Source organism: Oncorhynchus kisutch, linkage group LG14, assembly GCF_002021735.2.
Source record: "Oncorhynchus kisutch isolate 150728-3 linkage group LG14, Okis_V2, whole genome shotgun sequence".
NCBI lineage: Eukaryota > Metazoa > Chordata > Actinopteri > Salmoniformes > Salmonidae > Oncorhynchus > Oncorhynchus kisutch.
In genome coordinates, this window is record NC_034187.2 from 48,549,751 (window position 1) to 48,573,402 (window position 23,652).

Here is a 23,652-nt window from a genome sequence, read left to right on the forward strand (position 1 = left end):
GTGTGACACAGCTTCCATAGAGTTCATCAGGCTGTTGCCTGTGGAATGTTGTCCCACTCTTCAATGGCTGTGCGATGTTGCTGGATATTGGCGGCAACTAGAGCACGTTTTCGTACATGTCAATCCCAAACATGCTCAATGGGCAACTGGAGTATGCAGGCCATGAAAGAACTGGAACATTGAGCTTCCAGGAATTGTGTACAGATCCTTGCGATATGGGGCGTTGCTTTATCATGCTGAAACATGAGGTGATGGCGGCGGATGGACTGTGGGCCTCAGGATCTCGACACTATCTTTGTGTGCTCAAACTGCCATTGATTAAATGTTGTGTTCGTTGTCCGTAGCTTATGCCTGCCCATACCATAACTCCACCACCACGGGGCACTCTGTTCCCCATGTTGACATCAGAAAATCGCTCATCCACACAACACCATCTGCCTCGTATAGTTTAAACTGGGATTCATCCGTGAAGAGAATGTCTCCAGCGTGCCAGTGGCCATCGGAGGTGAGCATTTGCCAACTGACATGGTTGACACCAAACTGCAGTCAGGTGAAGACGACGAGTGCGCAGATTAGCTTCCCTGAGTTGGTTTCTGACAGTTTGTGTTGAGGTCCTGGGCTGGCGTGGTTGTGAGGCCGTACTTGCCAAATTCTCCAAAACGACGGAGGCAGCTTATGGTAGAGATATTAACATTCAATTCTCTGGCAACTCTGCTGGACATTCCTGCAGTCAGCATGCCAATTGTACACTCCCTCAAAACATCTGGCATTGTGTGTGACTGAATTGCACCTGTATAATGATTATGCTGTTTAATTAGCTTCTTGATAATCCACCAAACAGGTTTGGCATATCTTGGCAAAGGAGCAATGCTCACTAAAAGCACATTTGTGCACAACATTTTAGAATAGCTTTTTGTGCGTCTGGAACATTTCTGTGATAATTTATTTCAGTTCATGAAACATGGGACCAACACTTTATATATTGCGTTCATATTTTTGTTCAGCGTATCAAAACAGAGAAATAAATCTCACCTGTCTGTGTCATACATTTCAAGTTCCCTTTACCATAAGATTGGCTGCAATATCTCACAAACAACGACAACAATGTGTTTCATATAAATAAATAGAACAATGTCATTAGTACTTAAAATCAGTGTTACTCTCAATACTATTTTTTGCTTCAGATACTGATTTGAGAACAGTTATCGAACCCTCACTAAAGAGGTGGACCCATAGAAACTGATCTATGACCAACAAGAGTGCTTTCTTTGTACAGTGGGTCGGTGTGGATGCAACGCGAGACAGAATACCTTTCAAGACACATAGCTTGGAAAAGGAAGGAAATGCATGTAGAAATGATAGCATGGTTCACAATAAGATAGACAAACCATATTAATGGCAGAAAAACGTACACAATCATGGAAAAGTTGGACACGTATGGCTGATATCGATGCTATGATCAGGTGGTCTTGACCCTCAGAACTCCCATCCTCATGCGTGTCCAGTCCACTGCTCAGCATGCAAGTGTGACAAAGGAGGTCAAGTGGCTCAAAACGGCACAGAAGCACATCTGGGTAAGCTCTCATCTATCCACATTCAGTTCCCCTAAAATTATTCCAAGTCAAAACCCCTCATCTCCGAGGCCTCACCCCTCCTTTCCATACTGGGGCTTGTCCGGCTCTGGAGTGAAGTTTCCCCGAGTTACAGATCTGGGATCTGCTTCTTCTCCCCCAATCCTAACCATTAATGAGGGAAATGCAAAACTGACCCAGGATCAGCATCGAGGGGCAACTTCACCCTACTGGGGCTTGTCCGTCTTGTGGGCGGTAATGAAGGCCATGCCGTGGGTCCTCAAGTGGGTGTTAAGGTCGGAGGCCCTGTCGAAGCGCCGGCTGCACACCCTGCAGCTCATTTTCCCCTTACCGTCCTCTCCGTCCTGTGGGGACGAGGGTAAGCCGTCCGGGGAGGAGGGGGTGCGGGGTGGCCTGTGGTGTGACTCCCCCTGGGGATCTCTCACACGGTGGGTGATGAAACGGTGGCGTCCCAGGGAGCCAGCCGAGGCGAAGCACACGCCACACTGCAGGCACTGGAAGGAGGCGGCATCAGCGCGATGCTGCGGGATGTGGCGCTGGAATTCGGCGCCGTCCTCCGTGGCGAAGCCGCACGGCACGCAGCGGAACACGTTGTCGTCCTCCTCGGGCTCGGGAAGCGCCGACGCTCGCGTTTTCTTCACAGGAATGCTGCCCTCCTCGCCCCCCTCTGTGGCCTCTCTGCTGTCCGTGCCGCCCCCTTCCTCGTCCCCTGGTGGCCCCCCCTCCCCGTCAAGTTCAGATGAGCTGCCTGGGCCCTTACCCGGGACTGAACGCTTCCTGATCTGTGGAGATCCATGCATGGGACAGAGGGGTGATGGGGGGGTAAAAAAGAGAGAACGTCAAAAAGCAGTATTGATTTTTGGTTTAACATACTCAGATCCATGTCACCACACCATGGGTAACATTACTGAAATGTACCCCCACCAAGTGATGGAAAGAAGAATGGATTCTAACTGACCTGTCCGTCAGTGGCTCTGACCCTGTGATGATGGACCTGGATATGCTTCTCCAGTATGAGCCGACTGCTGAAGGTCCGCTTGCCCTCTGTGCAATATCTGCAAGCACACAAGTATACACATAGGCTCTGAGGATGCTGCACACTTTCCCTAGGTGGGCTGATATTCGACTGAACTTAACATTCTAAATATCCCTGCTAATTGTCTTGTCATATCAACTCTACAGACATTTTCAAGTATAATATATATCCTACTTAGCAGATGCTTTTTCCCCCAAAGTGAGTTAGTCATGCATACAGCCTTTGTTTTTATGTACGAGTGGCCCTGGGAATCAAAGCCCACTATCAGTGCTCTACCAATTGAGCTACAGGGGACAAAATATGGTGCTTCTGTGGATGTTTAGATGAGTATGGGGTTCACTCACTGGCAGTGGAAGACTCTCTTGTTGCCCTCGTGGATGACGCGTACATGGCGCCGCAGGCTGGAAGAGGTGGAGAAGGAGCTCTCACACACACAACACGGGAACTTCTTCATAGTCTACAGGGGAAGTTTCGAGGAGAAAAGAGGGTGAGTCCTCTGTGCACACACCCCCACACACACATTACACTAAGGTCATACAAATACTAAACAACGTTGGTACAACACCACGTCGCGCACATAAAAAAGTTGGTTAAATTCCCATGTACCGAATGGAAACATACAAGTAAAATTGCATTGAACTCTACTGATGGGTTTGTCACAAAAACGGTTGCGTTATATAGAAAATGTGCCTAGTCTGGTCTTGGCACATGTGCTCTAGACAACAGCTTGCCGATGATGTAAGCAACCTACATTAAGAGATTATTATGGATAAGAACGGTATTTTTATTTGTCAAAAGGCAGCCAAGCATCGATCATTGCGTCACAAAAATAAGACCCTGGATATTTATTGGAACAGAGGCATTAAGCTCATGTGCACTTTCACCACCCTGTGAAGTTCATCATTTATTTAATCTGTAGCCTAATAAACTAAATGGTTTCCCAAGTCGTTGTGGGAGGACCACACAACATATCGCGCTACTTCGTTATGATTGTTATTATATAAATTTCTCGCAGGAATTAATTTTACCGTTACATGTCGAATTATATATATTTTTGTCTGCATTTATAACCGGCATATCCTATTTCCATCAGCACGCACAGACTTTTTTCCGCAATAAGTCAGTTTGATGGCAACATATCTCGTGGGAAAATTTGCATTTGTGCAGATTTTCGAATATTCACATGAAAATCGGACGCAAATTGTATGGAAATCTAGCTACAGCAAGCATGTCCCAGCCAAATTAGTACATTTTTCCAGAGGCATGGTTCTGCCATATTTCAATGTAAACAGGATCCACCAGAGCCTAATTTTGAATCTCATAGCAACGGGTCTAAATACTTATGTAAATAAGGTATGTTTTTTAAATATTTAATAGTTGCAAAAATTTCCAAAATTCTGTTTTGGCTATGTCATTCTGGGGTAGTGTGATGAGAAAATACATATTTAATCCATTTTAGAATAAGTCTAACGTAACAAAATGTGCAAAATGTCATTTGGTCTCAATACTTTCCGAATGCACTGTATTTTCTAGGTTAGTCAGATTTATTTTTCCTTAGGTTTCTCTGCAAGTTGACTGGCATCTATTGTGTTGCAATGCCCAAAACAAGTTTCACAGCAACATAATCCCAACGGAAGGCTACAAATTTTTATGTTTTGCAATTCACAAATTATTATTTGTGATTCAATTCACCGCGATCTAACCGAATCCCAAATACTACAATGGCAAAGCAAATCATTCGATTTGTTAAAAATAATCGATTCACATCTTTATTTTTTTATGTGAAGTGGGTCATAGGTTATACAGATAATTACCTTTCCGTGCTCGGTCTTCATGTGAGAGATGTAGTCGTCGCTCTGTGTGAAGGTCTTCTGACATTGCTGGCAGCTCCATTCTGAGATGGTCCCACGATGGCTGCCTACCTCCATAGAACTAGACTGATTCTCAGGTTCCTCATAGTCCTCACCCCCCTCTTCCTCTCCTTCCTCCTCCTCTTGGTCTCGGCCCCAGTCCTCCCCATCTGAGTTGTCCTTTTTTACAGAGGGCTTGGATTTTGGGAGGGAGGGGGCTGAGGGGTTGGTGGGGGCAGGGGCAGAGGCATTGGATTGGCCCTCCTGTTTGACTGACTGCCTTCTGTGAGCAGTCTGGATAAGAGGAAGTAAGAAAGGGATAACCAATCAGACAAGAGAAAAGGGAAGACAATATTGACAAATTAGCTCCTATAAATTACTGTTTACCATCCAGGGGATTGATCAACTAACATGTCACTTTCCTTTACTACAATCGTATGTTTACCTAGGAGTTGGAATTTCACTAAACAAACCTTTATGTGTTCCATCATGGAACCTTTCTGTGCGTAGAGTTTGGTGCAGTCAGGACACTTGAACACATGCACTTTCTGCTTGGCCAGGTGGGTGTCGAAATGCATGTACAGTAAGGGTTTCTGGGTAAAAACTGTATCACACATCACACACTTGTAGATCAATCTGCAAATACAGAGAAAGAGGGTATTTAGGAGTGAATTCAACTTTTTTTCAGGGCTCAAATTGTGACAAAAACAGACAAGAGACATGCTTTACAATCAACTAAAAACCAGTGTTTCCCAATTCTGGGGACCCAAAGAGGTGTACATTTTTGTTCTAACACACATGAACACAGTTGAATTAAGTGTGTTAGTGCTAGAGCACTAGGACAAAAACGTACACACCTCTGGGTCCTCTGGACCAGGATTGCAAAACACTGCTCTAAACCTAGAGACATAACATGGTTCAGTGACTGTGGGGTATTTACTTGGCCTGTCCCTCGGTGAGGGTGGGGTGCTGGGTGCTGATGTGTCCCTGTGCACTAGGGGCAGACTTAAAGGCCATAGGGCAGCTGGGGCACTTGTGGAACACCTCGCAGTGGGCCGTCTGGATGTGGGACTTGATGGAGTTCAGACCCCCGAAGACTACCTGGCAACTGGAGCACCTGGGGAACAGATATGAACAACAACAAAATGTTAAACACATAGGTTTAGTCACTGATGCTAATATTGGGTGGCTTGATTGTGATGCAACTAAGGAAAGAATCGTCAACCACATCTTTTCACATATCTTTGAGTTAGAGGGAGTGTATTTGCATTTGACTACTGTATGTATCCCTCATACATCCACCTGACAATGGAGTGTCATAATAATACATAACGCTGCATCTAGGCAGTAGTTTGTGGTATGTACACGTGCATGTATTTGTAGCACAATTGTCTATCCGTGCAGATGACCGACACACTGAATAAGGCTGCTAAGCCGAAACATCTGTTTAAGCTAGTGATAAACAAGTGAAAATACTTCTGCGACATCCTTTTGTGTGCGGACTTATTGCATTTGTTTCAGACACTATCTCTTCACCTGTATCCAATGCGGCGGGCGAAGTGCAGACAGGCCTCCTCCAGGTGGGTCTGGAAGCTGGCCTGCCGGGCGATGCCCCCACACTCTGGACAGACGTGGGGTGCCCGGTGCTTATGAATCCTCTGGTGAGCCGACACACTGCACCAGTTAGGCAGCATCATGGGAGGGGAGCACAGCATACAGGTCTGGGCAGGAAGATGAGAGGTTTAACGATTGACATACAGCACACACATTGAGGAATTAAGCAGAACTCGTTTTCATAGTAAACATTAGCAGCATCATGGGAGGGGAGTACAGCCTACAGGTTTGGGTAGGGAGGAGAGAGAGGGAGAAAATGTTTAAAAGTTGACTACGGCATAACACTATGAATACACTACTATTTCTAATACTAGTACTGTGTAATAAGCCAGTCATCAATGCACACCCACAGGTCTGGCCAAGGAAAAGAGAGAACATGTTTAAAGTTAATTGAGGCCTTACAAATGCCCAGTTTTCATAGTAAAACACGAATATTGCGTAATAGTATAGACTAATACATAAAGTAAAGCAGTCCACAATCTGTGTCTGGGAAACTGCCTAATTCAGTCATTATGTATGACTAAGCTTGACACTAGTAGTTCGTCATTAGCCTGTGAATAATGCACACCCATACTTCAGGCTCTGTATCAAAGGACTCACCGAGTTGGGGGTAGCTCTGATCTGCTGGAAGTGGGCGACCAGCTCGGCCTTGCCAGAGAACTGGGCCTGGCACTCAGGACACTTGAAGTTGTGGTACTGCAGCACCTCTCCCTTCTTGCTGGGGAGGGGCATCAGCACCTGGGGGATCTGGGGCGCACGGCGGACCGGTCTCAGCTGGGCTGCAGAGGGAGACTGTGTGTCCTTCAGTGGGCTGGAATTGGATGACACTGCGGGGGCTCCGGACGTGGTGGAGGGGGAGGAGACTGGAGGAGGAGAGGAGATTGAAGAAGGGGAACACATGTCTGGTCAACAAAGCAAGAAAGCGAAGCAAGAATACAAAGAAGTTGGAAGTCAATTGCATGATGGTATCTCTCTCTTGTATTTCATATAATAACATGGACCATATCCTGACAGAAATAAAGCTTTGTTTATATAGCCACATTGTATGCGTCCTAAATTGCTTAAACTTTTTTGCTGCGTCCTATGGGACGAAGCCATTTTCACTAAACTCTCCCGAAAGTGCCGCCTTACTGATGGGTGTGGTGTCCTGCTTGCCAATCATCTGCTCCACGGTGACGGGCCTCATGACGAGGTGAGAGCACTGCATTACCAGCCCTCGTTCCTTATGCTCCCTGGCGTGGAGCAGCAGGCTGCACTTGTTGAAAAAGGCCAGCCGCTTGGCACAGTGGTTGCAGGTCACCTCAATGCGCAGCGAGCGCCTGTCATAGTGGCGAGCCAGGCTGCGCTCCAAGGCGAAGGCATCGCCACATTCTAGACAGCGGTAGCCCATGGCAGGCAGAGGGAGCCCCCACTCTGGGGGCAGAGCCGCCGAGAGGTCAGGCTTATAACTGGGCAGCAGGTTCTTGCTGTTGAGGATCTTGTTGAAGGCCTCCACCAGGCTAGACTGGCTGCGGGAAATGACGGCGCCCGTGCTGTTCACAATGGAGGCAGGCTTGTTTGGCTGGTGAGTACCGGCTAGGACGCTGGCGCTGCCCCCGTTAGACGTTTTAGCACCAACAGGACGTACACTCATCGCGCCCGTGGCTACTGAGAACTTCGGAGAGGAGGCAACCGAGGGAGTGGCAGGCAGGGCGGCAGATTTAGTGATGCTAACAGCAGTGGCAGATACCTTGGCCTTGTCCGAGGAGGCAGCCATCTTGTTCTGAGCCTTGGTTGCAGCGGCTAGCATAGCACTACTGGCTGCTAGTGTAGACACGGGTAGTGTGTTGAGACTCTTTGCTTTCTGTGACTGGGAGGGTGCCATACGACCAGAGGGAGTGTCAGGTTTCCAGGCCCTGTTGACTGGGGTCTTCCGCACCCCTGGTGGAGCTTTGCTGGGCTCCAAACCCTTGGCTCCAGCAGCACCTGCTTTGGGTGCGACTCTGGTAACAGTTCTGGTAATTCCACCAGTGGAGGTTTTGATGGTCTTTATCCGCACTTTGAGGGGCCGGGCAGGAGCAGCAGGCCCTCCTGGAGTTGAGGTGCAACTTTCAGTGGTTGGAGGTGTAGACTTGCCATCATCCACTTCCATTTTCTCCTCTCCTGTTCTTGCACCCTCTTCCTCTCCATCCATAGCCTTCTCTATTCCATTTTCCAACTCCATCTCCTCCTCCTCCTCCTTAGGCTCCTGAAGGTCTGAGGGTGGTGGTGTGGAGGCTACTGCAGGGCTGGAGCACCTCTTGGCGGTTACTGGTGCAGCCGATATGGGTATTTCTGGCTCAGGACTTTCAGGTGAGTCTCGCTCTTCTATAACATGCTTTGGGTGTTTGTCTTCCTGTGGTAGACTCTTGGTGGACTGGGCGGTTGAGGTCACTCTACAGCCCGAGGGAGTGTCCCCTGGTTTGGGGTGAGCTGCCGATGAGGCCATGGGATGGGTGGAGTCAGAGCTGCCAGCAGAGGACCTAAAACGACAGGTCAGTTTGGGAGGGGTGCGGGAGGGGGAGCCAGGGGGTTCCTGGATCAGCAGCGGGGGCCCTAGGTCCGGATCGGAATCAACCCCCTCTGAGTCTCTGGGACACAATGTCGGGCCAGCTTTAGGTGCCCCGTTAAACGGCTGAGATGAGTGCAACGGGTATGAGGAGAGGGTGGTTGGCGGGGACGGGAGCAGAGGCTTGGAAGGCGGGAAGAAAGGAGAGGACAGTCCTGCTGACACTCCTGAGACAAGAGACGCAGACACAACAGATGAAGAGGAGGATAACGAAGCTTCTTTGCCTGCCTCTTGCCGTGTGTGCTGCTGCTGTAGGAGCTGCATCTTCCTCGCCCTCCCTACAGGGTCTCCTGACCCTTGCGCCATGAGAGGCTTCAGTCTGTTGAATATATTGCCAACCTGCTTGACCGATTTAGTTGATCCAGCACCGCCTCCTCCACCCTCCGTGTTGGGGGTAGACACTGACCACGGCTCCCCATTAGATTGGGCCTGAGCCTGGGTTAGGGGCGTAGTTATACCAGCAGCCCCAAACCCATTGTGATTGAGTGGTTCAGATTCCGCTATGTCTGGGGCACAGACACCGAGCCGTGGACCCATAGCGACCCCGGCAATGCTGTCCATAGTGTTCTGGTCTGTGTCCTCATCCCCTCCATCAATGTCAGGTCGTACACAGTTCTTTACGATAACGCTGACAATAGGGGTGTCAGCCTGTGGGTCCGTGGGGCTAGCTGGTCTCAGAGGTGGCCCTACACCAACCCCACCGTCCGGCTTTCCCAGAGGTGCACCGCCTGGCCCGTCAGCCTCATCAGCAGACTGGATGGCCTCTTTAGCATCGATGTCAGGAATGTCAAATGCTGCCAATAGGTCATCGAAATCTGGGGTCTTCATGTCCCCCATGCCGGGACCAAACCCTGCAAGAGAGGATACACCAAGAGGACAGAAAATTAGTGATATGATTCCAAGTTTAAAACATCCTGTGTTTCTAATTTCTCATTGAAATTGCTAGCCAGCTGGCTGTCCTTATGTGTTGCAGTTCAGTAAAGGTAGCTAGCTAGTTATTAGCTAAGCAAGTTATTAACACAGATCCAAGTCGAACAGGATTGTATTCGACCCGAGCATTTGTAGCGACTGTTAGCCAGCTTAGCAAAACATTGCATACAGTAAACATTTCGAGAGGGGTGCTGCTATTACCTAGCCAGCTAGCATGAACACAATGCAGTTTGACACACAGCCCGTCTCGCTACGATTGTCAACAAATAGCTATCGCTAGCTGGCTAAGACCTACGACAGACTAGCGACAACATATTTAGCTAACGAGCTAAGAAATACATCCAATTGTTTATCGGTTCAATAGATGAATTCACCGAGTGTGGACGTTAAATTGTATATACTTGACATATGGATTAACCTGCAATGGCTTCACAACTAATCAATCATTTAAAAGCACAAACGTCTCGCAGCTGTTAAGTTTATTTCGGCTTCCCCCGCCAGGCTAGATGGCCCGGCCGCGCTGAGCCCAAGCAGAGCGAGGGGTCCTTTAGTGGAGGCCATCCCATGCATTCATAACGAGTTACTGGGAAATAACCATAAATCATTGTCACTGTGGACAATTGATGGGACCGGTATTTTGATTCTCAATTGCACATATTTTTTTTATAGTTTACCTGGATCTGTGATTCAACTATTGTCGCTCGCTCCAGATGACGTGCCTTTACTTCCTGCCACACAATGAAGAGGTCCTATCAGATCATTGTATTAATGCAATTTTTGTATTGCCGAAGCTACAAAAAGAAATTGTCGTGGAAATGGTGCCACATACGGACAAATGTCATTTGTCAATATTAAATGTGAACACAAAAGATAACATAATAAAAACGGATATGTTAATTCTTGCCACAATTGTTCATACACCTCTCTCTAATTAAGCTTTGCTGTTCTGGCTATATGGGGTGGAGGGTAGTGGGGACTGGGCAAGCAATCAATCAGACAGATATACACACCAACAAGCGTCATCCATCTTATTTATTGCAATAGAAAAATAACAAAATAAAAGGAGGATATTGTTTAGTTTACAAGCTTGGGGACCTGTCATTAAATACAATGTATAATGCCAGTCAGTCAGTTAAGATGGGGTAAATCAGTGAGAAACCAGAAAAGATGGATATTCCATTTTTAGATTGTATGTCAATATGACAATCCTGGTGGCATTCCAGTTTGGTCTTATTGTCTGGTCTGTTTGTGTGTGCTTGTGGGTTTCTTGTGAATGTTGTTGACTGTCCGTCATATCATGCGTTAGTGTCCGTCCAACTGTCTTCCTGTCTGTAGCCTTGCATAATTCTGTCGGTGTCAACTTCCCTACCAGAGCCATGTCAAAAGTCGTGCACTATTTAGGGTGCCATTTCGGACACAACCCATGTGTGTCGTCAATTTGTCTGTCCCCATGCCTCATTTCTTCTTATCCTCGTCTTTCTTGCGGTTAGGCTTGGGTGGGCCTGTCTGGGAGGCCAGGGAGCCCATGGCGTTTCGGATGGCCTCATTGTTAGGGTCGACACCTGGCAGGTTCTGCAGGACGCTTTGGAGAAACTCTGGGTCCTGCATCACATCATAGTCATCCTCCTCCTGAGGAAGAACCACAAGGCACATCATTAATAAAGGCACTGATTATGTATTCTGTTTGTTGTCAGCACCATTTGAGCAGGTCAAATTCCTGGTACATGTACTTGCAAATAGAGGTGATCCTGATTGGAAGGGAGATGGAGAACTTACACCCGAATGAGACAAAACACCAGTGACTAAATCGAGAAAGGGCGTGTTTCATAAACAGCAACTGGGAAATTTTAGCGGACCGACGTCACACGACTGTATTGAAAAACAAACGATAATGTTTCTGATTTCATTGATCATGCGAGTTTACCTACCTTGGCAGTTTCAGTGTCCATAGCATCGCCATACTCTAATCACAGGGATGGGTTGGTAGGGAGTGGAGGGAGATAGTCAAAATCAAATAAAATGTATATCATATGGAAACTATGTATCTGGAAATGTCCCTTTGTTTTGGTTTGCGGTGTAACTATGACAGTCCAGATCATTGGTAAGTACCAAGCTTTAAAAACGAAATGTTAAAAAAAATGTTTTATCCATTTTTAATCATCCACACCGCAAAGTGTGTGTGTGTCAGTGGGTGCTATTCTGAAAGCATGAGAGTGGATGGTGATTATAACGCACCCTCTCCGGCCAGAGACATCCGCATGGCGTATGCAATCTGCTCCTCCTCTGTCATATTGCTGAAGTCAGGCAGCACTGCAGCACCACCTGTCTCAGGCTGAGACACCGACATCTTTAGCAGGGCCTCCTCGGATTCTGAGAGCGAGTCAATTAAACCATTACAGTACAAACATATGTATTGTCCTTTATACCTAACATACGTGAGATATTAGAATGGTTATGCATAAATAATACACCAGACAAAAGGGATACACAAAACTTACTCACTAAATATACACACATATCTATACCTACCCTCACTTTCTTTACTGTCTGCTGTGGTGACATCGGCTGCAGAAGCAACAGCCACCTGGCGAGCCTCCTCCTCCTGCCTTTGTCTCTGCTCCTCCATGGACACACGCAGAGCCTGAGTAGAGAGGAACACAGTTAGTTAAAGGCCAGAAAAACTCTATGCTGGTAACTCTGGTTCACTTATTAAGGTCACTATGGATAAGAGCATCTGCTAAATGACCAAAATATAAATGCAAAAATGTCACTTTAAAAGGAACCCTATTGCATTTTTACCAGAGCAAGCTCGGGGTCGGCGCTGGGGTCCACGCCAAACTCAAAGTCGCTGGCGCCCAGGCCCATCATAGAGCCTCCTTCCCCAGCCAGGATGGGGGAGGAGAGCAGGGCATCAGCCAGGCTAGGCCCTGGGGGTACAGTCACCAGGTGGGAACCTGTACCCTCCTTCCCATTCAGAGTGTTGATGAAGGCAGTCAGCTTCTCCGTATTAAACTCCTGGAGGACGATGGAGGAAGAGACACACAATAGAGAATATGGGAGAAGGGGAGAGTGAGAATGAACCATTCAAGAGTTAATACTGTGTTATCTATGAAAATGTATAAAATACATTTATTTAGCTTGGAATGGAAACAAGCAGGAGTTAAAACCAAGTAATTGTGTTAATCACACACACACAAACACACAGAGCTTTTGGAAAGTATTCAGATCCCTTGACTTTTCCCACATTGTTAAGTTACTGCCTTATTCTAAAATGTATTAAATTGCCCCCCACCCTCAATCCACACACACACAACCACCACCATAATGACAAATCAAAAACAGATTTTTACAAATTTTTGCTAATATTAAAAAACAAAATCTAAAAACATACCTTAGTTACATAACTATTCAGACCTTTTGCTAGGAGACTCGAAATTGAGCTCAGGTGCATCCTGTTTCCATTGATCATCCTTGAGATGTTTCCACAACTTGGGAGTCCACCTGTGGTAAATTCAATTGATTGGAAATTATTTGGAAAGGCACACACCTGTCTATATAAGGTCCCAAGGCATGTCAGAGCAAAAACCAAGCAATGAGGTCAAGGGAATTGTCCGTAGAGCTCCGAAAAAGGATTGTGTCAAGGCACAGATCTGAGGAAGGGTACCAAAAAATGGTTGAAACATTGAAGGTTCCCAAGAACAGAGTTGCCTCCATCATTCTTAAATGGAACCACCAAGACTCTTCCTAGAGCTGGCCGCCCGGCCAAACTGAGCAATCGGGGGAGAAGGGTCTTGGGCAGGGAGGTTACCAAGAATCCAATGGTCAATCTGACAGAGCTCCAGACTTCCTCTGTGGAGATGGGAGAACCTTCCAGAAGAAGAACCATCTCTACAGCCCTCCACCAATCAGGCCTTCATGGTAGAATGGCCGGACAAACGCCACTCCTCAGTAAAAAGGCAAGACATCATGCTTGGAGTTTCACAAAAGGCACCTAAAGGACACTCAAGACCATGAGAAAAAAATTTTCTGATCTGATGAAACCAACATTGAACTCTTTGGCCTGAATGCCAAGTGTCACATCTGAAAAAACCTGGCAAAATCCCTACGGTGGCAGCATTGTGCTGTGGGGATGTTTTTCAGCAGCAGAGACTGGGAGACCAGTCAGGATCGAGGCAAAGATGAACAGAGCAAAGTACAGAGAAACCCTTTATGAAAACCTGCTTCAGAGCGCTCAGGACCTCAGACTGGGGCGAAGATTCACCTTCCAACAGGACAAGGACACTAAGCACAAAGCCAAGACAACGCATGAGTGACTTCGGGACAAGTCTCTGAATGTCCTTGAGTGGCCCAGCAAGAGCCTAGACCCCGATCGAACATCTGTGGATAGACATGAAAATAGCTGTGCAGCAATGCTCCCCATCCAACCTGACAGAGCTTGAGAGGATCTGGTGTGCCAAGCTTGTAGCGTCAAACCCAAGAAGATTCAAGGCTGTAATCGCTGCCAAAGGTGTTTCAACAAAGTACTGAGTAAAAAAAAATTAGCAAAAACATCTAAAAACCTGTTTTTGCTTTATCATTTTGGGGTATTGTGTGTAGTTTGAGTGAAAAAAATATAAACTTTTTAAAATAAGGCTGTAACAAATAACAAAATGTGAAAAAGTCAAGGGGTCTGAATACTTTCTGTATATATAAACAGTACCAGTCAAAAGTTTGGACAAAAGTTTCTTTATATTGACTATTTTCTACACTGTAGAATAATAGTTGAGACATCAAAACTATGAAATAACACATATGGAATCATGTAGTAACCAAAGTGTTAAACAAATCAAAATATATTTTATATTCTTCAAAAGTAGCATGGTTAATATTGACAGCTTTGCACACTCTCTCAACCAGCTTCACCTGGAATGCTTTTCCAACAGTCAAAGGAGTTCCCACATACGCTAAGCACTTATTGGCTGCTTTTCCATCACTCTGCAGTCCAACTCATCCCAAACCATTGCAATTGGGTTGAGGTTGGGTGATTGTGGAGGCCAGGTAATCTGATGCATCACTCCATCACTCTCCTTATTGGTCAAATAGCTCTTACACAGCCTGGAGGTGTGTGGGTCATTGTCCTGTTGAAAAACAAATGATAGTCCCACTAAATGCAAACCAAATGGGCTGGCGTATTGCTGCAGAATGCTGTGGTAGCCATGCTGGTTAAGTGTGCCTTGAATTCTAAATAAGTGAACGACAGGGTCACCAGAAAAGCACCCCCACACCTCCTCCATGCTTCACAATAAGAACCACACACGCATCATCTGTTCACCTACTCTGCGTCTCACAAAGAGACGGCGGTTGGAACCAAAAACCTCAAATTTGGACTCATTGGACCAAAATGACAGATTTCCATCGGTCTAATGTCCATTGTTCCTGTTTCTTGAACCAAGCAAGTCTCTTCTTCTTATTGGTGTTCTTTAGTAGTGGTTTCTTTGCAGCAATTTGAACATGAAGGCATGATTCATGCAGTCCCCTTTGAACAGTTGATGTTTAGATGTGTCGGTTACTTGAACTCTGTGAAGCATTTTTTTGGGCTGCAATTTCTGAGGTTGTTAACTCTAATGAACTTATCCTCTGCAAATCTAATTTTATTGTCAACATACGTGTCCAGCAGATGTTACTGCGGGTGTAGTGAAATGCTTGTGTTTCTAGCTCCAAAAGTGCAGTAATATCTAACAATACACACAAATCTAAAGCAAAGGAATGGAATTAAGAATGTATAAAATACTTGGACGAGCAATGTCAGAGCGGCATAGACTAACATACAGCAGAATGGAATACAGTATATACATATGAGATGAGCAATATGTAAACATTAACATTATTAAAGTGACTAGTGTTCTACTATTAAAGCGGCCAGTGATTTCAAGTCTCTGTATATGGGGCAGCAGCCTCTAATGTGCTAGTGATGGCTATTTAACAGTCTGATGGCCTTGAGACAGAAGCTGTTTTTTAGTCTCTCAGTCCCAGCTTTGATGCACCTGTACTGACTTTGCCTTCTGGATGATAGCGGGGTGACCAAGCAGTGGGTGGTTGTTGTCTTTGATAATCTTTTTGGCCTTCCTGTGACATCGGGTGCTGTAGGTGTCCTGGAGGGCAGGTAGTTTGCCCTCCAGGACACCTACAGTCATGGGTGAACAGGGAGTACAAGAGAGGGCTGCACACACAGCCTTGTGGGGCCCCCGTGTTGAGGATCAGCCAAGCGGAGGTGTTATTTTCTACCTTTACCACCTGGGGGCAGCCTGTCAGGAAGTTGCACAGGGCGGGGTTCAGAGCCAGGGCCCTCAAGCTTCATGATACGCTTGGAAGATACTATGGTGTTGAATGCTGGGCTAAAAGTCAATGAACAGCATTTTTACATAGGTATTCCTCTTGTCCAGATGGGACAGGGCGGTGTGCAGTGAGACCGCATCGTCTGTAGATCTTTTGGGGAGGTAAGCAAATTGAAGTGGGTCTAGGGTGTCAGGTAAGGTAGAGGTGATATGATCCTTGACTAGTCTCTCAAAAGCACTTCATGATGACAGAAGTGAGTGCTACGGGGCGATAGGAATTTAGTTCAGTTACCTTTGCCTTCTTGGGTACAGGAACAATGGTGGACACTCCAGCCAGCTGGTCTGCGCATGCTCAGAGGACGTGGCTAGGGATGCAGTCTGGGCCAGCGGCCTTGTGAGGGTTAACACGCTTAAATTACTTACTCACGTCGGCCACTGAGAATTTGAACCCACATTCCTTGGTAGCGGGCTGCGTCGGTGGCACTGTGTTATCCTCAAAGTGGGTGAAGGTGTTTAGCTTGTCCGGATGCAAGACAGTGTCCTCGATGTGGCTGGTTTTCCCTTTGTAGTCCGTGATAGTCTTTAGACCCTGCCACATACGTCTCGTGTCTGAGCCGTTGAATTGCGACTCCACTTTGTCTTTATACTGACGTTTGCCTGTTTGATTGCCTTACGGAGGGAATAACTACACTTTGTATTCGGCCATATTACCAGTCACCTTAAATGCAGTGGTTCACACTTTCAGTTTTGCGCGACTGCTGCCATCTACGGTTTCTGGTTAGGGTAGGTTTTAATAGTCCGTGGGTACAACATCTCCTATCTACTTCCTGATAAACTAGGTCACCGTAACAGTGTATTAGTCAATGTTATTCTCAGAGGCTACCTGGAACATATCCCTTCTGCGTGATGAAAACAATCTTGAAGCGTGGATTCCGATTGGTCAGACCAGCATTGAATAGTCCTTAGCACGGGTACGTCCTGTTTGAGTTTCTGCCTATAGGAAGGCAGAAGCAAAATGGAGTCGTGTTCAGATTTGATGAAGGGAGGGCCTTATAGGCATCCCGGAAGTTGGAGTAGCAGTGGTCGAGTGTTTTAGCAGCGCGAGTACTACAGTCAATAATATGGACTTGGTATTTTACCAAAGAGGGCTATGTTCTGTATACCACCCCTAGCTTGTCACAACACAAATGATTGGCTCAAACACAATAAGGAAATCAATTCTACAAGGCACACCTGTTAATTGAAATGCATTCAAGGTGACTACCTCATGAAGCTGGTTGAGAGAATGCCAAGAGTGTACAAAGCTGTCGTCAAGTCAAAGGGTGGATACTTTGAAGAATCTCTATAAAATAGATATATAAACTAGAACACTTTTTTGGTTACCACATGATTCCATGTGATATTTCATTTGCTGTCTTCTCTATTATTCTACAATGTAGAAAATAGTAAAAATAAAGAAAAACCCTAGGTGTGTCCAAACTTTTGAATGGTGTATGTATGCATGCATGCATGTAGTGAGCACCATAATTCATTGGACAGTGACATTTTTTTTGTTATTTTGGTTCTGTACTCTAGCACTGAGTTTGAAAGGATACAATGACAATGAGGGTAAAGTGCAGACTGTCAGCTTTAATTTGAGGGTATTTTCATACATATCGGATGAACCGTTTAGAAATTATAGAAGCTTTTGTACATTGTCCCCCCATTTTCGGGCATCAAAAAACATTGGACAGTTTAACATAATGTAGAATAAAGTAATCATTGTTAATATTTGGTTGAATATCCTTTGCATGCAATGACTGCTTGAAGTCTGCGATGCATCGACATCACCAGAAGCTGGGTATCTTCTCTGGTGATGCTCTGCCACGCCTATACTGCAACCATCTTCAGTTCCTGCTTGTTTTGGGGACTTATTAACTTCAGTCTCCTCTTCAGCATGTAAAATGCATGTTCAATTGGATCCAGATCCGGTCAACGATTTTCCACTTTTTGGCCATCAAAAACCCCTTCGTTGCTCTAGCAGTATGTTTAGGGTCATTGTCTTGTTGCATGATGAAGTGCCTACCAATGAGTTGGGAGGCATTTGGTTTTATCTGAGCAGATAAAATATTTCTGTAGACTTCAGAATTCATTGTTCTACTTCTGTCTGCAGTCACATCATCGATGAAGACAAGTGAGCCTGTTCCACTGGCAGCCATACAGGCACAAGCCATAACACCCCTCCACCATGTTTCATGGATAAGGTGGTATGCTTTGGATCATGGGCATGTCTTTTTTTCCTCCACACTATTCTCTTTCCATCACTCTGGTACATGTTAAACTTTGTCTCATCTGTCCACAATACTTTTTTCCCCAGAACTCTTGTGGCTCTTGTAGGTGCTTTTTTAGCAAACTGTAATCTCGCCTTTCTGTTCTTCAGGCTTATCAGTGGTTTGCATCTTGTAGCGTACCGTCTGTAGTCCTGCTGGTGTAGTCTTCCACATATGGTAGACTTTGATACATCTACACCTGCATCCAGGGTAGTGTTTTTGATCTGTTGGGCTGTTGTCAGGGGGGGGTTCTTCACCATAGAGAGTATTCTCTGTCCATCCACTATAGTGGTCTTCCTAGGTCTACCAGGTCTTTTGACATAATTGAGTTCACCGGTTGTTTTTTTCTTGTTAATGATGAACCAAACTGCTGACTTGGGCATGCCCAGGGTTTTTGCAATGTTCCTGATTGATTGACATTTCTGAGCCTTATGATGGCCAGCTTCATTTGCATCGACACAGCCGTCTTCCGCATGTGTTGTAACACCCCAACAACAACCTCCAAAGGCAATAGCAGTCTAGAATCAATACATTCATCAACAGCTCTCCTGCATTCACTAACGACACAAATGAATACACCTGCCTAACGACACACATCTGTAAAGACAATTCAACAAATACTTGTAGTAACTTAAAATGGGGGGACAGTGTACAAAAGGTGCTGTCATTTCTAAACGGTTTATCCGATATGTATGAAAATACCCTCAAATTAAAAGCTAACAGTCTGCACTTCACCCTCATTGTCATTGTATCCTTTCAAACTCAAAGTGCTAGAACAAAGAACCAAAATAACAAAAAAAATGTCACTGTCCAATGAATTATGGTGCTCACTGTATGTATGTATGCATGTACAGTTGAAGTCGGAAGTTTACATACACCGTGGTCAAATACATTTAAACTCAGTTTCACAATTCCTGATGTTTAATCCTAGTAAAAATTCATTGTTTTAGGTCAGTTAGGATCACCACTTTATTTAAAAAATGTGAAATGTCTGAATAATAGTAGAGAGAATGATTTATTTCAGATTTTATTTCTTTCATCACATTCCCAGTGGGTCAGAAGTTTACATACACTCAATTAGTATTTGGTAGCATTGCCTTCAAATTGTTTCACATGGGCCAAATGTGTCGGGTAGCCTTCCACAAGCTTCCCACAATAAGTTGGGTGAATGTTGGCCCATTCCTCCTGACAGAGCTGGTGCAATGGAGTCAGGTTTGTAGGCCTCCTTGCTCGCACACGCATTTTCAGTTCTGCCCACAAATGTTATATGGGATTGAGGTCAGAGCTTTGTGATGGCCACTCCAATACCTTGACTGTTGTCCTTAAGCCATTTGCCACAACTTTGGAAGTATGCCTGGGGTCATTATCCATTTGCGACCAAGCTTTAACTTCCTGACTGATGTCTTGAGATGTTGCTTCAATATATCCCAAATTTTCCTGCCTCATGATGCCATCCATTTTGTGAAGTGCACCAGTCCCTCCTGTAGCAAAGCACCCCCACAACATGATGCTCCCACCCCCGTGCTTCACGGTTGGGATGGTGTTCTTCGGCTTGCAAGCCTCCCCTTTTTTCCTCCAAAAATAACAAATGGTCATTATGGCCAAACAGTTCTATTTTTGTTTCATTAGACCAGAGGACATTTCTCCAAAAAGTACGATCTTTGTCCCCATGTGCAGTTGCAAACCGTAGTCTGGCTTTTTTATGGTGGTTTTGGAGCAGTGGCTTCTTCCTTGCTGAGCGGCCTTTCAGATTATGTCAACATAGGACTTGTTTGACTGTGGATATAGATACTTTTGTACCCGTTTCCTCCAGCATCTTCACAGGGTCCTTTGCTGCTGTTCTGGGATTGATTTGCACTTTTTGCACCAAAGTACGTTCATCTCTTGGAGACAGAATGCATCTCCTTCCTGAGCGGTATGATGGCTGCGTGGTCCCATGGTGTTTATACTTGTGTACTATTGTTTGTACAGATGAACGTGGTATCTTCAGGCACTTGGAAATTGCTCACAGGGACGAACCAGACTTGTGGAGGTCTACAATTTTGTTCTGAGGTCTTGGTTGATTTCTTTTGATTTTCTCATGATGTCAAGCAAAGAAGCACTGAGTTTGACGGTAGGCTTTGATATAAATCCACATGTACACCTCCAAGTGACTCAAATGATGTCAATTGGCCTATCAGAAGCTTCTAAATCCATTACATCTTTTTCTGGAAGTTTCCAAGCAATTTAAAGGCAGTCAACTTAGCGTATGTAAACTTCTGACCCACCGGAATTGTAATACAGTGAATTATAAGTGAAATAATCTGTAAACAATTGTTGGAAAAATTACTCGTGTCATGCACAAAGTAGATGTCCTAACCGACTTGCCAAAACTATAGTTTGTTAACAAGAAATTTGCGGAGAGGTTGAAAATCGAGTTTTAATGACTCCAACCTAAGTGTATGTAAACTTCCGACTTCAACTGAAAACATAAAAATAATAGGGCTAATTAAAAATACTGGCACAAGGAAACAATTCTTACCTCTTCCCCAAAATTTATAATATCCACATTGACCTTCTCTTTCTTTAACCGCTTGGCCATTTTAACAAGCTGTGGGGGCCATAGATTGGGCGGAACGGAAGCAGAGGGGGAAAGAAAGACCAGTAACTATGGTGACAAGCTGCATGTCTATTGTTGAAAACACACCTTCTGTGGGACCAGCTATAATGTACATTCATTTTATACAAAAATTGTATGTGCCAGAAAAGAGTGCCATTGTGAGAAAAATGACATAATACTCTGTTAGGCTAGTTGCTATATCATCAAAGTAAGAGAAATATATGTTTAGATAAGACACTGGTAGGTGGCAAACTCACATCCTTGTCACGGTCTTCCACAGGGCTGCCCACAAAGGCAATTATCCTCATCTTGTGGTTCTTCCCCTGTCTGTGCTTTAGGGCCAGCTATATAGACACGGAGAAAAACACATTATGCATGAACACACACACACACAACACTAGCCTGCTCAATTGTAACCTTTGTAACTCAGTGTAAAATAATTATCTGGCTTATATGACATTTTCAAAGACATTATCTGCAGAAGCAATGACACTCACATGGGCCACCCGGATGCCAGTGCAGAAGCAGATCTTGCCTTTGGGCTGGATAGCGTGCAGTTTGGACAGGATGCGGCCACTGTCTGGGGTCAGTGTGGTCAAGACCTCACAGTTACTGCAGTCAAACATAAAAAATCCAACCAAACAGCATTAAAACTGGGAATGTCTGTCAGTCAAGGCATCGGTTTTCCACCTAAACACCACTATTTGATATCAGAGGCCTCCATTTTATTTTACAGGCCACATAGTTCAATTAGTCTCAGACTCACATGTTCATATGAAACACTAGTTTCAGAATAGTTGTTTGTTCTCCTAGTTCTCAGTCAGACAACTCGTATTTTGAACACACAAAAAAACACAAGCTTACTTAGCCATCGAGATTAGGCCCACATTGTTCTCGGGGTTTGCCCGAGTTTTGGAGTGACAGACGATGTTGACGGCATCTTGCTGGGCTTGTAGTCTAGTGGGCAGGAAGTCTCCATTGCGCATATACTCACTATTGTCCACACTGGGGATGAGAGAGGGACATAAATGAGTCGGATTGAAGAACAATAGGATTATCAGAATGGTTAATGCTGCTATGCAGAGCTGGGACGATAAACTGAAAATTATCGACACCGATCATACAAATTATTTATCGCAGGCCTTTTGCTGACAACGTTCATTCTGATAAGTAGCCTATACTAGAGAAATGTGAAGTTTGAAAGTAAACAAGTGTGCTAATATGGGTGATCGTTAATGGGCCAATTGACTACAATCAAACTACCGGTAGTAGCAGTTTAAATGGTAATTTAAAAAAAATGCACATTAATGTTTTAGACTTATCGTTCCATTTATCATCATCACATCAAAACAGGCAATGTATAGCGATATGGATTTTTGTCCATATTGCACAGCTCTATAAAACCCTACTTTCAGAATGGTGACACTGCAAAATGTAAAAGGGTAGCTAATGAAAGAATGTAAAGATAAAAATAAACAAATGCCATTCTTATGCCTTTCTGGACTCTGGAGACTAGAATAGTTTGGATGACAGTTGAAACATTCAAGATAAACTGGTCATGGGAACATGTAGGATAGGAATGGGCAACGCCAGCCCCCTTTAGAAGGCTGGCCTCATTAATACATATTCTCAGGGCCAGGGGACTCTAGCCAAGTTGCTAGATCACCCAGAAATATTACATTTGTAAAGAAGCCAATTGATATACACCCGGAAATATGAAGAACTGGGCTGAATAAATTGCTATCAAAGACAAACTGTTAGCTACAGTTCATGTCTGTCTAGCCAGCTAGCTAGCAATTAACGTTAGACAACCTCTAGTGATTGGCATACAAGCTAAGCTAACGTTTAGCTAAATGGCAGGTAAAGCTAGTTAATAACATCATATGCTAGTAGGCAAACGGGTGCCATTGGTTTGTTATCCATTTGTTCAAAGTGACAAATAACGTATATGATAATGAAAAGCGTTAACGAATTTTGCCCCTTGATGTTCCCTGACACCGATAGATAACGTTAGCTAGCCAGCTAATGACTCAAGTCAGTCAGTAATCCCCCTATTCCACTGGTTTAGCTAGCATAAACCATTTAACCCCAAGAAGTATACAATTGCGTCAGCGTTTCCTTCACTTCATTGTAACGTATAAAGAAATCCTTTATGAAACAGATATAAAGCAAACAAGATGTGTGTTATTCTTACCACACCATAGTACTTTCGAGTCCCATTTTGAAAACTTTCTGGTCGCTCTCTGACAATGTAAGAACGTCACTGTCTATTGGAGAGAAGAAACAAGACATGTGATTGGCTAATATATGTTTTAGCTGACAATGTGAAGCTAAATTGTGCAGAAGTCAGTGAGTTCTTTTGATTCTGGATGGCCAAATAGCTAACGTTAGCAACAATGACAAGAAACTGCCATGCATGAGTAAGTGATTCGTTTCAGTTAGTTTCATTCTTGTTCTTGATACCATGTCTTGTTTTGACTGATTTCATGTCAATGCTCATATGGCTAAAATGAACTAGCTACATAACCAACAACTGTAATATAGTTTACATGTTGTCAACAATCTAAACCAAGTCTGTTTTGCCCCATAGTTGCGCACACGTCGGTTTTGTTACGGAACTATAGCACCTCATATCAAAGACCCTTGCTTTTTTTTTTCTGATACCAAAATGTGTAATCATTCCTCCAAGCATATTCATAATAAAATGTTAAATAATATAAACAGCACATCATGTAAATTATGCAAAAATATTTTCCCTACATCATCTTTCAAGACTTCAGGGAATTCAGGGAGCAATACAGTATGAAAACATGCCAGTTCT

The 23,652-nt window shown here is 44.7% G+C and overlaps 2 protein-coding genes across 5 annotated transcripts; both read right to left on the reverse strand.

The window, feature by feature from the left end:
• Positions 1-925: 925 nt before the first annotated feature.
• LOC109903787 (zinc finger protein 687b) lies at positions 926-10,623 on the reverse strand. Of its 2 annotated transcripts, none has more exons than XM_020500730.2 (10): positions 10,284-10,623; positions 7,224-9,530; positions 6,693-6,955; positions 6,015-6,199; positions 5,419-5,595; positions 4,952-5,114; positions 4,443-4,772; positions 2,973-3,085; positions 2,551-2,647; positions 926-2,374 (listed from the first exon to the last, which is right to left on the reverse strand). In XM_020500730.2, exons 2-10 carry the CDS (start codon positions 9,514-9,516, stop codon positions 1,799-1,801), a joined length of 4,197 nt encoding a protein of 1,398 aa, XP_020356319.1. In that variant the 5' UTR covers positions 9,517-9,530; positions 10,284-10,623; the 3' UTR covers positions 926-1,798. The 2 variants fall into 2 exon arrangements, with proteins under 2 accessions (XP_020356319.1, XP_031644327.1); XM_031788467.1 differs by lacking the exon at positions 10,284-10,623 and adding an exon at positions 9,811-10,218.
• Positions 10,623-23,124, reverse strand: LOC109903791 (26S proteasome non-ATPase regulatory subunit 4). 3 transcript variants are annotated; one of them, XM_020500743.2, is made up of 10 exons: positions 23,026-23,124; positions 21,696-21,836; positions 21,329-21,455; positions 21,089-21,175; positions 20,754-20,822; positions 12,409-12,624; positions 12,139-12,250; positions 11,845-11,979; positions 11,538-11,572; positions 10,623-11,238 (listed from the first exon to the last, which is right to left on the reverse strand). In XM_020500743.2, exons 1-10 carry the CDS (start codon positions 23,121-23,123, stop codon positions 11,065-11,067), a joined length of 1,194 nt encoding a protein of 397 aa, XP_020356332.2. In that variant the 5' UTR covers position 23,124; the 3' UTR covers positions 10,623-11,064. The 3 variants fall into 3 exon arrangements, with proteins under 3 accessions (XP_020356332.2, XP_020356333.2, XP_020356334.2); XM_020500744.2 differs by having other exon boundaries at positions 21,329-21,443; positions 23,026-23,123; XM_020500745.2 differs by lacking the exon at positions 20,754-20,822.
• Positions 23,125-23,652: the final 528 nt, after the last annotated feature.

Bases quoted from the DNA above. Each gene is read 5' to 3' on its own strand.
- LOC109903791 (XM_020500743.2), bottom strand. From the start codon at position 23,123: ATGTCTTGTTTCTTCTCTCCAATAGACAGTGACGTTCTTACATTGTCA. The intron at 21,837-23,025 runs GTAAGAATAACA...TCTCATCCCCAG, and splicing joins CTCGAAAGTACTATGGTGTG to TGTGGACAATAGTGAGTATA. The intron at 21,456-21,695 runs GTAAGCTTGTGT...TGGATTTTTTAT, and splicing joins GGCCTAATCTCGATGGCTAA to GTTTGACTGCAGTAACTGTG.
- LOC109903787 (XM_020500730.2), bottom strand. From the start codon at position 9,516: ATGGGGGACATGAAGACCCCAGATTTCGATGACCTATTGGCAGCATTT. The intron at 6,200-6,692 runs GTGAGTCCTTTG...CTTCCTGCCCAG, and splicing joins TCAGAGCTACCCCCAACTCG to ACCTGTATGCTGTGCTCCCC. The intron at 5,115-5,418 runs GTAAATACCCCA...CTGTATTTGCAG, and splicing joins CTCACCGAGGGACAGGCCAA to ATTGATCTACAAGTGTGTGA.